The 13,571-nt window shown below is 42.3% G+C and overlaps 1 protein-coding gene across 1 annotated transcript in view; it reads left to right on the top strand.

Annotated features, from left to right (window-relative positions):
- LOC130087734 (radixin) overlaps window positions 1-13,571 on the top strand; it is a 553,959-nt gene that overhangs the window by 465,806 nt on the left and 74,582 nt on the right. Inside the window, exon 12 of the mRNA XM_056254217.1 lies at window positions 9,003-9,095. Coding sequence (XP_056110192.1) covers window positions 9,003-9,095 — 93 coding nt within the window. The remainder of the gene's footprint in view (window positions 1-9,002; window positions 9,096-13,571) is intronic.

Here is a 13,571-nt window from a genome sequence, read left to right as displayed (position 1 = left end):
TATATTCAGTGTTTGCTGAGTGGTGTTTATATGGCAAGCTGTTTTAACATTTAATCATTTAAACCTAGTCTCTATTTGCATGCTACTAGTGCTTATTTTTTAAATACTAGTATCTATTCCATTAAGTAGTACTTATTCATTAGCTACTAGTGCTTATTCTTTAGATACTAGTGCCTTTTCTTTAGATACTAGTGTTTGTTCTTTAGGTATAGTGCCTTTTCTTTAGATATTAGTACTTATTCATTAGATACTAGTCCTTATTAATTAGATATTAGTACTTATTCATTAGATACTAGTCCTTATTTATTAGATACTAGTGCTTATTTATTAGTTACTAGTATTTATTCATTAGATACTAGTACTTATTATTAGATACTAGTACTTAATTCAATAGTGACTAGTTACTATTCTTTTGTTACTAGTAACAAATTCTTTTTTTTGCCATTGACTTCTATGGGGATCTGTCATTCAAATATCAACTATTCAGTTCTGACTAGTATGTATTCCAATTGTGACTAGTACATATATATTAGATACTAGTAGTTATTCATTAGGTACTAGTACTTATTTTTTAGATACTAGTACCTATTACTAGATACTAGTATTTATTCAATAAATACTAGTACTATGTCATTAGATACTAGTGCCTTTTCTTTAGATACTAGTACTTATTAATTAGCTACTAGTACTTATTCAATATATACTAGTACTTACTCAATAGATACTAGTACCTATTTATTAGAGTATATTTTGTAATTGTTACTAGTAACTATTCTTATCTTGCTAGTCACAACTGCTTTTTTACTAGTCTTATGGCAAGCCGTTTTAACATTTAATCATTTTGACCTACTAGTCTCTATTTTCATGCTACTAGTACTTATTTTTTAGATACTAGTATCTATTCCATTAAGTACTAAAAAGACCATAAGACAGTTGCAGCTCATACAGAACGCTGCTGCCAGGATTCTGAGCAGGACCAGAAAATATGAACATATCACACCAGTCCTCAGGTCTTTACACTGGCTCCCAGTTACATTTAGGATTGATTTTAAAGTATTATTACTGGTATATAAATCATTCAATGGCCTAGGACCTCAATATATTGCAGATATGCTCACTGAATATAAACCAAACAGATCATTCAGATCATTAGGATCACATCAGCTAGAAATACCTAGGGTTCACTCTAAGCATGGTGAGTCCGCTTTTAGCTATTATGCCAGCCGCAGCTGGAACAAGCTTCCAGAGGAGATCAGATGTGCTCCTACAGTAGTCAGATTCAAATCCAGACTCAAAACACATCTGTTTAGCTATGCATTTACTGAATGAGCACTGTTCCACTGTTCGTCCGACTGTTTTTACTGTACTTTATTTTATTCTTTATTCTAAACTGTTTTAATTATTCTTATTTGTTTTGATTATTTTATTTTCTCCTATGTAAAGCACTTTGAATTACCATTGTGTATGAAATGTGCTATATAAATAAACTTGCCTTGCCTTGCCTAAGTACTAGTACTTATTCATTAGCTACTAGTGCTTATTCTTTAGCTACTAGTGCCTTTTCTTTAGATACTAGTGCTTATTCTTAAGGTACTAGTACCTTTTTTAAAGATACTAGTACTTATTCATTAGATAGTCCTTATTTATTAGATACTAGTACTTATTCATTAGGTACTAGTCCTTATTTATTAGATACTAGTGCTTATTTATTAGTTACTAGTGCTTATTCATTAGATACTAGTACTTATTCATTAGTTACTAGTGCTTATTCATTAGATACTAGTACTTAATCATTACATACTAGTACCTATTAAATAGATAGGACTTATTCATTAGATACTAGTACTTATTTCAATAGTGACTAGTGTTACGTCCAAGGACGTATTCATTTATTTATTTATTCATTTACTTATAATAATATAAGTGTTTTCTTCTGAACCTTTGATTTACTTTATTTCTGAAAGTGTGGGTGTGGTTGTGTGCCCTGTGTTTTTGTTTTTTGGTTTGCTTGCTTGCAGGCCTAATCATCAGCACCTGTCACTCGTTTGTGAGTGTGCCTGAGACGGAGAGTATAACGCCAGGTTCACACCGGACGCTGAAGCGACGCGGAACGGAGGCCGCTTCCTTTCGGCGCCCATGTTAACCTATGGTGTCGTTCACACCAGACGCGGAGCGCCGCGGCGCAGCCGACACGCGCCGTGAAGCGCCAGTTTTGCCGTCTGGTCTATTTTTTTCGCGAGCCGCGAGTGATCCGCGTCAATTCTGGCAGGAATTACACCAAGAAACACTCGACCATCCGGTCAATTGTCAAAATATAAGCAATTTTCAAATTAAATTACCCTATAATCAAAAGATATAGGGCAAGGGCTCTCCTCCTGTCTACTCGCACTGGAAAACAGGAAGAGGAAAATGGATTTAATAAATTTGAAGAGGATGTATATTTCAACGGTAGCCTATATATACACTACTATAACTGTCTACCAATTCTCTCTCTGGCTGCGTGTGTGTCTAGACAACGGATTAATAAAAGAAGTGTACAAACTTCTTGGTTACAGAAACATGGTGTATTTATATTATGAGGTTATTTACTTACCCATGATGTAAAAAAATAGCTCTGAATAAACAACAACTGAGCAGAAGCGCTTGACCTCCGCGAAGAATACGCGTCTGGTGTGAACAGGCAGGCGCCGGACCGCGCGTGATTTTCCGTTCCGCGTCGCTTCAGCGTCCGGTGTGAACCCGGCGTAAGGCTGCCGTCCAGTGTTTGCAGAGAGAGACGCACTTCTCCGCTGCTCCAGATTGAACACTGGTGTCAAATTAGCCTGGTTTTTGATATTCAGAGACTGTAGTTGAGAGTTAGCTGTGGCTAACTGAGAGTCACTGACTTGTGTTAATGAGATCCTGATATCATTTCAGCTAAATACTGAGCAGAAGTTAAAGTTATTGTGTGATTGTTAACCTGTTTAGTAGTTACTGTTGTGAGGGAAGCTGTAGGGGGTGAGTGCCTTTTTCTTTGAATACTGTTTGTCCCTGTTTTTGCATAGCAAGGGAGTTGAGGGAAGTTTGTGTTGTTTATTTCTTTTTGGTTAACCTTTCTTAGGTTAGTTAGGACTCCTCCCAAACTTAGTTAGTGGGCTGTTTTGTTTGTTATTTTAGGCCTTGCTCTCCCCTGAGCCATTGCTCCCTGACAACGTATGTTCTGTCCTTATTTTCTTTTTTTTGTAAATAAAATCCTTTCGTTGATATCATCTGGTGTTGTCTTCACTCTGGGTACTTATTTAATAGATACTAGTACTTATTTAATAGATACTAGTACTTATTCATTAGATAATAGTACCTATTTATTAGATACTAGTACTTATTAATTAAATACTAGTACTTATTCAATAGATACTAGTACCTATTTATTAGATACTAGGATTTATTCCAAATGTTACTAGTAAGAATTTTTATTTTACTAGTAAGATTTTTAATTGAACTCTACAGTGGCCATTCTGACTAGTCATAACATAAGACTAGTAAAAAAGCAGTTGTGACTAGTAAGATAAGAATAGTTACTACGGTAGTAACAATTACAAAAGATACTAGTGTCTATTGAATAGGTACAAGTGTCTATTGAATAGGTACAAGTGTCTATTGAATAGGTACAAGTGTCTATTGAATAGGTACAAGTGTCTATTGAATAGGTACAAGTGTCTATTGAATAGGTACAAGTGTCTATTGAATAGGTACAAGTGTCTATTGAATAGGTACAAGTGTAGTGTCTATTGTGTAGTGTCTATTGAATAGGTACAAGTGTAGTGTCTATTGAATAGGTACAAGTGTCTATTGAATAGGTACAAGTGTAGTGTCTATTGAATAGGTACAAGTGTAGTGTCTATTGAATAGGTACAAGTGTAGTGTCTATTGAATAGGTACAAGTGTCTATTGAATAGGTACAAGTGTAGTGTCTTGTAGGACAATTTAGGCTAAAGGCCAATTTAGCTCAAAAGTAATGATTCATCGATTTGCAATGAATCTTGACCGAATCACTATGGAACCGAGCAAATGACTCGTTTAGAGTTCATTTGAACGGGCCGTAATTATAACCTTGGCAACAGATATAAATATCCAATCTATAGTGAAACACTATGTATTAGCAAGGTAACTTTAGATCGACAGTACAAGACATTAAATGTGCAAGCACAACACAAGGCAAATATCTTTTCAAATATATTGACGACTTTATTAACTATTCTAAACACATAAAACTAAGGTCTAAACACAATCACACACACACATTCATACAAGGCGCAGAGGAAGAGAGAGAAAGAGTGAGTTTTCAGAGTGAGATGCACTTTGTAAGACATGACCTGAACGAACCACCAAGCATTAATTTAAACCTTCGTTTCTTAGACAGGTTATTCAATTTACATTAACGCACCAGTTCAGTTAGAGTCTGGAGTAAGTTACTTGCTTGTCTTTGCGTTGCTTAGGGAATTCCCTTTTTGCGGTGCTTCGTCGAAGGGGTTTCCCGGCCGGGTCCGTGTGGCTGGTTGTCTTTGAAGTGCCTGGATGGAAGTTTCTGAACAGCCGGTCACGTGTGATTGGCAGGCGAATAAGAGTCTTTACAGTTCAAAGCGCGTTGCAGGAGAGACGTTTAAACGAACTTCGCAGCAACTTAACTTTGAATCGAGACTTTTACGAAAAAGAAAATAAAGGAAGAAATGAAAGTAAGACGAGTTAGATGGCTTGAATGAGCTGTTTTAACCCCGATCTCGATGGGTTATTTGTCTGCTGGTCTAATTTGGTCTGGTCGATGTAGAAGCGTGCGAACACGCTCTTTGTTGTTTTCAGAGAGAAGCACGAACAGGAACACTCTCTTGCTGTTGCTAGAGAGAGGCGCAAAACTTAATTCAACACCGAACCGAACTCAAAACCGAACGGCAACCCCGAACTGCTCTCTGAACCGAATTTTCTTTTCTCTAACTCTAAGTCCTTTGTTCGGGTCTTTAACTTAAAAGTTAGTCCAACCTCTTTTGGAGAATTCTGACCAATGAGACAATGGCATCATTTTAGGAGGTGGATCGAGTTCCTACTTATCGTTATCTGGGATCTGCTTGGGTTCCAGCACTTAGCAGAGAACAAGAGACCCCAGTTTAAACATTATAGATTATTATAATCATACAAAACATTTTACACAGATTTCAAACAAGCCACCTTTTGAATTAAGGGCATACGATTCTTTTGATTGGAAGCACGATACTCTTTCATCCATACACACAGTTATATCACAATTACATGATTTATATGTGATCTACACATAATACAAACATGAATTGTAGGAACAACAAGAATTATGATGTTTGATTATAAGTCCACGGAGCATTGTTCTGCGTGAGTTTTAATGGGTTTGATATGTAAAGTCTGTGTAAGTCTCTCACGTTCCATGAAAGCGTGGTCTGTTTTACATCGCTGTCCTGCTCAGCAATGGTGATGCTGAGGGAGGTCAAAGGTTGTCAGGCCCCTTGGTGGTCAGGCCTCGTTTCACCATTTTTGAGCAGCTTTGTCTGGCTTAAGGATGAAAACAGTGACACGTTCTTCCTGTTTAGGCTTATGTCTGGGGCCATAAAAGTCTTCTCTGGGGGGTTTTCTAGACAATTTGGAGCCAGTCTTGTGACTTTGGAATGTGGTATTCAGATCCGAAATGCTGAATCACATTTGAATGAATCCCATGAGAGATTAGAAAGATTAATTTGTGTTTGGTTCATCCTTAAAGTCTCTACAAACTGATTAATCCAGGTGTGCCTGGCCTCAGTAACAATAATCAGGCACACCTGGATTAATCAGTTTGTCCAATAATGACAGACAGGAAACAAAGGGCTGGCTGAAGTTCAGGAAGTAGTGAAGCTGTGCATAAAGCCTATTGGAATACATACTAGTCAGAACTGAATAGTTGATATCTGAATGACAGATCCCCATAGACGTCAATGGCAAAAAAATTGATTTGTTACTAGTAACAAAATAATAGTTACTAGTCACTATAGAAATAAGTACTAGTATCTAATGAATAAGTATTAGTATCTAAGAATAAGTACTAGTATCTAATGAATAAGCACTAGTACCAATTTAATAGGCACTAGAATCTAATGAATAAGTACTAGTAACTAATGAATAAGCACTCGTATCTAATAAATAAGGACTAGTATCTAATGAATAAGTACTAGTATCTAATGAATAAGTACTAGTTCCTAAAGAATAAGCACTAGTATCTAAAGAATAGGCACTAGTACCTAAAGAATAAGCACTAGTAGCTAATAAGTACTAGTTCTTAATGTAATAGATACTTGTATCTAAAAAAATAGCATGGAAATAGAGACTAGTAGGTTAAAAAGATTAAATGTTAAAACGGCTTGCCAAAGTGTTTATGTGAATATTCTCATGTGGTCCGTCTGATATAAACTGAAAGCAATGCTACTGGTGTATTGAGGTTGTTCTTTTAACTGTTTTTGCACTCTTTATATTCTCAAACAATTTTGGTCTGTGGGTCCCTCCCTCAAAATGATCTTGTAGCGTGTCTCACTAGGAGTGGATAGGGAGACGGTTACAACATCAATGGTTGCTTGGTAACAAACCTGAGAGTTGATTACCGAACTCAGCAGTTTAAAATACAGTATTTTTAGGGGCTGTATAGGGATGTTTAATTTTTTGCTGAATTCATAGAGAGACAGAGTCAGACAGAGAAATATCAGAGAGAGAGAGCACAAATATAGTCTTACGACACAGCAACTGTACATCAAATAAAAGGTTTTTTAAATCTTATGACATACCTTGAAATTATGGACTATATTGGATCATCTTCCATATTTCAGGAGTCAGTATCTGGTGTGACCACCATTTGCCTCACGCAGTTCAACTCATCTCCTTCGCATAGAGTTGATCAGGTTGTTGATTGTGGCCTGTGGAATGTTGGTCCACTCCTCTTCAATGGCTGTGCGAAGTATTGGCAGGACCTGGAACACGCTGTCGTATACGCCGATCCAGAGCATCCCAAACATGCTCAATGGGTGACATGTCCGGTGAGTATGCTGGCCATGCAAGAACTGGGATGTTTTCAGCTTCCAGGAATTGTGTACAGATCCTTGCAACATGGGGCCGTGCATTATCCTGCTGCAACATGAGGTAATGGTCGTGGATGAATAGCACAACAACGGGCCTCAGGATCTCGTCACGGTATCTCTGTGCATTCAAAATGCCTTCAATAAAATGCACCTGTGTTCGTTGTCCATAACATAACCCCATGCCACCATGGGCCACTCGATCCACAACATTGACATCCGCAAACCGCTCACCCACACGACGCCATACATGCTGTCTGCCATCTGCCCTGTACAGTGAAAACCAGAATTCATCCGTGAAGAGAACACCTCTCCAAAGTGCCAGACGCCATCGAATGTGAGCATTTGCCCACTCAAGTCGGTTACAACGACGAACTGCAGTCAGGTCGAGACTCCGATGAGGACGACGAGCATGCAGATGAGCTTCCCTGAGACGATTTCTGACAGTTTGTGCAGAAATTGTTTGGTTATGCAAACCGATTGTTGCAGCAGCTGTCAGGGTGGTTGGTCTCAGACGATCTTGGAGGTGAAGATGCTGGATGTGGAGGTCCTGGGCTGGTGTGGTTACACGTGGTCTGTGGTTGTGAGGCCTGTTGGATGTACTCCCAAATTCTCTGAAACGCCTTTGGAGACGGCTTATGGTAGAGAAATTAACATTCAATTCACAGGCAACAGCTCTGGTGGACATTCCTGCAGTCAGCATGTCAATTGCATGGTCCCTCAAAACTTGCGACATCTGTGGCATTGTGCTGTGTGATAAAACTGCACATTTTAGAGTGGCCTTTTATTGTGGCCAGCCTAAGGCACACCTGTGCAATAATCATGCTGTCTAATCAGCATCTTGATATGCCACACCTGTGAGGTGGATGGATTATCTCGGCAAAGGAGAAGTGCTCACTAACACAAATTTAGAAAGATTTGTGAACAATATTTGAGAAAAATAGACCTTTTGTGTACATAGAAAAGGTCTTAGATCTTTGAGTTCAGCTCATGAAAAATGGGGGCAAAAACAAAAGTGTTGTGTTTATAATTTTGTTCAGTGTAGTTAAAAGAAAAATGTAATAAAAACAATAACCACTCAGAGGCAAATGCATGTGGTTAAGATTAGTGGTATGAGCTTGTACTGAAATAGTTGTGTCGGCATAAGTGTGTGTTTGTGTATATGAGTGTGTGCACATCATGTGTAGTACACATCCCTGAAGTGTCAGCAGAGGTTGTCAACTAGACTCTTCCCTGTGAAGGCCTCATCGACACGACAGCCATCGGCACTGATCCTCAACAAACCCGTCTCCATACCGGCGTGATGACTCCGATCTTCAACCAGATGGAACTGGATAGTATTCTGATTGTTCCAATCCAATCTGATTTCTGACCTATAATGCTGCCTGAATCATGATCATACACTGTTCGTTCGTTGGCCAGATGAGAACTGCCCCCCCCAAAATGGAGTTTTGGTTCCTTGCCACTGTCGCCTTTTTCGCCTTTGTCACCTTTTTCACCTTTGTTGCCATTGGATTTTGGCTTGCTTAGTTGGGGACATTAAATTTAACATGTAATTTAATATTCAACAATAATTTTGATCTGCCTGCATTGACACCATTATATGAGAACAGATCTGAGCTGGACGATGACATCAAGGTTTTCTCCAGAGCGGCTATATATATATAAATGAACTAAATTAATAACTTTTTTGCAACAAAAATGAAACATCACTGAACTTACTTAAGCTGGACTGTGACTCTATTTTCTTCTGGAAACAAACTTTGTTGCATTTTTTTCCTGTTTATCTCTGTAAAGCTGCTTTGTAACAATCTGTATTGTAAAAAGCGCTATATAAATAAATTTGACTTGACTTGACTAGTATGTGTATAGGGGCTGTAACATTCCTCTGCTTGGTGTTTGCAGGCAGCTGAGTTGGGGGAATTTACTGCCAAAATCGCCCTGCTGGAGGATGCCAAGAGGAAAAAGGAAGAGGAGGCAACAGAATGGCAGCATAAGGTAAGAGAGACATTTTCCTTTTATGCATACTTCACATACATGATGCAGATTGTCCTCATGGAGAATTTGAATGCCAGCAGTGGATTGCAGACTGTTGCAAAGGTCATTACCCATCCAGATCTGATTAATTAAGATTCTTAAAATGTTGTTGTGTGTAAATAAATATACAATTTATCATGGATTATACAGTTACTTTAAGAGTTTGTTAAGCAACCTGACAATTGTTTGAAAGAAGCTGTGATTTAATTTGGATGTTTTGGTGGTTGTGGAATCCACCAATTAAACTATTTGTGTTGGATGGGATGGTTATCCATGATCTTTTTTAGCATGCATGTATTTATTTGTATTTGTATTACATGTATTTAGAACTGGATGTACAGGGAATCCACTGATGGGAGATCAATAAATGATGTCAAAATGCTACAATATAAATAAAATGCAACCAAATGGTGCCTGTTGCACATTTCCTCTTTCTGGATAAGATTTGTTTTATTTTTTATATTTTTTACTGTCCCGAGTGTTGTATTCCTTGCTATTTTTTTCCTGTTGATTTGTTCCCAGATGTGTCTTGTTAGCCAATTAGCCCTCTTGTGTTTGGTGTAGCAAATTAGCTCAAAAGGGAAATATGAATAATTAATCATAGCTCATTATAATTAATTATAAATATTTAGATAATTTAATATAATTAAATTCATGTAACTGACTTAATATTACAATCAATGAATCTGTTTGTCCAGCGAACACTCCATATTGATCATCTATCAACTCTTTAGAAAAGGATATTTTCCATGGCCACAGAAAAATGTCTTTCTTAGCATGTAGCTGTGATCATAATCCTAAAATTTACATTGATTTAAGCAGACCAGAATCAATTGCACATGTACACAAAAGTTTTACATAACCAGATCACGAACACATAACTAATCTAACAAATACATACACACAGTCACACATACATAGGTAGAATGGAAAGTGAAAATGACTGAAAAACCGGAACAGAATAGAGGAATGAAGCTATGAAAAGAATCAGTTAGCCTCCTGGAAGAACTCTTAATACCCTTACTAAAAAGCTCCTTTGTTAACAATGGGGTTCACAACTTTGACTAACTAAACAGCTATTTAGTATATCGTACGTTACTTGCATTTGCCTTAGCTGTTGAAGAGTGTCCGGATATACAGTCGCGAGGAGAAAGTCTTGATTAGTTTGGTCCGATGGTAATGAGGTTTCGATCGATTTATTCCGCGTTGAATGAAGAAGCAATGGTAAACATGAGTTAGTTGACTTTGTTATGGTCGAGGAAGGTACACATGGCTCGATGTGTGTGGAGCCTGCCAGCGCGGTCGCACCCGGCGAGGCCGGATGAGGTCTCACGTGAACAGCAATCAGGAGCAGAAGCCAGTGAGCACGCGGAGGGAACTTTGTTTTGGCTTTTAAAGTTCCACAGAGGTCCCTTTGAGTTTTGGTTTGACCAATGAGAATGGTGCAATTCTCAAGCAGGAAAGTTCTCTTACGAGAGGTTCTCTCGTATTGCGTAAGCTAGCTTACGCTACGGGAAAGATTCATCTTTTCAAGATATTGAAGCCAAAAATTATCCTTAATTTTGTATTTATTGTCAACGCAGTGCAGCAGCTGCCAGACCTAGAGCGGGCTATCTAGCGAGCTCATAGGCTGCTCTGCGGCAACTGCAGCAGCCTATCAGTGAACCTGGCGTGATGTCACGCCCAATGAGAGGCGCTTGCGCCCTCATGGCATCACAGCCCGCCAGAATGGGCGTGGCTATGTGTATATAAGCGAGGTTCAGAGGCTGCTTCCCTGATTTTCATCTCTTCAGCGAAGCTCTCCGCATCGCTGCACTACAGAAGCCACGTCGCCGTCTGAGGGGCATCTAGCGAGCTTAGGACAGCGCTCGAAGAAGCCGGCCGTCTTCGCCACCTTCAGCCATCCGTGCGAGCTACGCCAGCGCGAACTACTAAAAGAGCAGCGAGTGTCTTTTTAAAGATGCCTCGCACATCCTGCGGCTCGTGCAGAGCCCCACTCAGCGCAGGAGACCGCCATCTGATCTGCGCTCTCTGCCTGGGCCAGGAACACGCAGCCCTTGGCCTCGCCGACGGCGGATGCGAGCTCTGCGAAGAACTCCCGTTGTCGACCCTGCGGGCTCGACTTCAGAGTTTCAACGTCGAAGCCGCCGCGCCGCCTTTCGTTGCATCGCGCAGGAAGAAACGCCATTCACAAAGGCCGCCGGAACCCGCGACTACTGTGAATGCCTCGCCGGAGCCTCTCCCTCAAGCTTCGCCTTCGCCTTCCCCGGCCCCCACGGACGCGCCATTGCCGCTGAGTGGCCGCATCGCCGTCACGATGGATGAAGAGGCGGAAGAGAACGTCACTCGTGACTGTTGCTCTATCTTGGCTTCAGACAGCGAGGAGTGGTCAGGCTCTCACTCTGCTTCCTCCTCGATTCAAGAATCTGGCCGGACCCGCGCTGGAGTGGAGAACGAGCTTATGCGCCTCCTCTCACAGCCCGTCGACCGCCTCGGGCTCGAGTGGTCACCGCCTACGGAGTCTGCGCCCAACAGGCTCGACGGCTGCTTCCTCCAAAGCCGCTGCCGCCCAGCGCCCGCGGCCCGGGCCGCGCCCTTCCTGCCGGAACTCCACGCCGAACTTTCTAAATCGTGGAGCGCGCCCTTCTCGGCCAGGATTCACTCACACGTCTCCGCGTCACTCTCTGCTGTGGACGGCGCCGCGGAGAAGGGCTATACAGCTATTCCCCCTGTCGAGGACTCGGTTGCAGCACACCTTTGCCCGCCCTCCGCGAGATGGCGCTCAAAGCCCGTGCTCCCGTCTAAGGCCTGCAGAACAACATCTGCTTTCATTGGCCGCGCCTACGCCGCCGCCGGTCAAGCTGCATCTGCTCTGCACTCTATGGCCGTCCTTCAGATCCTCCAGGCTGACCTCCTTCGTGAGTGGGAAGGGAAAGGCAGGAAACCAGAAGCTGTCACGGATTTGAGGAGCGCAACGGACCTGTCCCTTCGCGCCACAAAGTCTGCAGCTCTAGCACTGGGAAAATGTATGGCCGCGCTGACTGTTACAGAGAGGCACCTCTGGCTGACACTCGCCAACATGGGGGAATCTGAACGTGCCACATTTCTCAACGCGCCGCTCTCTCCCTCCGGTCTCTTCGGCCCCGCGGTGAGCGTTGAACGGTTCTCCGAAGTTCAGGAGACCACTCAAGCCATGAGTCTATTCCTGCCTCGACACTCTAGCTCCTCTGCAGGCCGCTCACGTGACCAGCCTCCTGTACGAGCCTCCTCACAGCGCCCAGCTCAGCACAGCCAGCCTTCGCAGCGACGCCAGGGCGGCCGCCCTAGATCGCGCTCGGACAGCTGCCGCAGGCTGCCGCCTGTGCTATATAAGTGTAGTAAATGTGCCCACAGTTCAGTGCTCACCCCTACACACAAGCATTACACTCCCCGTGTCACTTACAGAGCCCACTCCCATAAAGCGGACACAAGCCGCTCGAGTGGTGAAGTCAGAAGACGCGCCCGCGAGTCCATGCGCGCGCTCTCTCCTTGCCCGCTCTGTCACACGGCCAGAAAACACTTGTATGAATGTAAGTCTCGTGCCCCCTCCCAAGCGCGCACGCTTACAAATAAACGCTTCTCCCAAAGCGTCGCCTGCTCGCCACAAGGCTATAATAACGCGCTCCCCATCCAGAAGGCTCGGGACGCTACACATTCATGTAAACACCGTGCCCGCTCTCACGCGCTCACGCTTACAGAAAGGCACCTCGCCCGAGGCGCTGCTCGCGCACTGCAAAGCAGTCATAAAACGCTCCCCATTCGCTGTAATCGGGTCGTCACTCACAAATCAGTTTGTCACTGCTGCCTGCGAGCCGCCGTGTTCAAACACCGAGCGCACGCACACACCTCCGGTACTGCCTGTAAGACACACACAGTGTGGCAATCAGAGCCCGGAGGCCATTCAACCCCTGGCGGCACATATAAAAGCATGGGAAGCTATCCCAGGGGTATCAAAATGGGTGTTAAGCACAATAAAACAGGGCTATTCGCTACAATTCGATTGCCGCCCCCCACGCTTTCGGGCGCGGCTCGAAACTACTGTGAATTCAGAAGTAGCACATCTACTTCACGCAGAAATAGCAAACCTGCTGTGCAAAAGGGCTATAGAGCTGGTGCCGCCTTCTTCTCTGAGCGAGTCGGGGTTTTACAGCCGTTATTTTCTTGTACCAAAGAAAGACGGTGGCCTCAGACCCATCTTAGATCTGAGACATTTGAACAAAGTGCTTGTGAAAAGACCGTTCAAAATGCTGACAATCAGGAAACTCCTCGCGCAAGTGCGCCAGGGGGACTGGTTTATATCTCTCGATCTGAAAGATGCTTATTTTCAGATTCAGATAACTCCCCATCACAGGCCATTCTTGAGATTCACCTTCGACGGCCAGGTTTATTAATACACCG

This window comes from Rhinichthys klamathensis, unplaced genomic scaffold (assembly GCF_029890125.1).
Source record: "Rhinichthys klamathensis goyatoka isolate OS25496 unplaced genomic scaffold, OSU_Roscu_1.1 h1tg000111l_1, whole genome shotgun sequence".
Taxonomy (NCBI): Eukaryota; Metazoa; Chordata; class Actinopteri; order Cypriniformes; family Leuciscidae; genus Rhinichthys; species Rhinichthys klamathensis.
The sequence above is the reverse complement of the archived record's forward strand: the minus strand, read 5'-3'. Positions and strand labels throughout refer to the sequence as shown.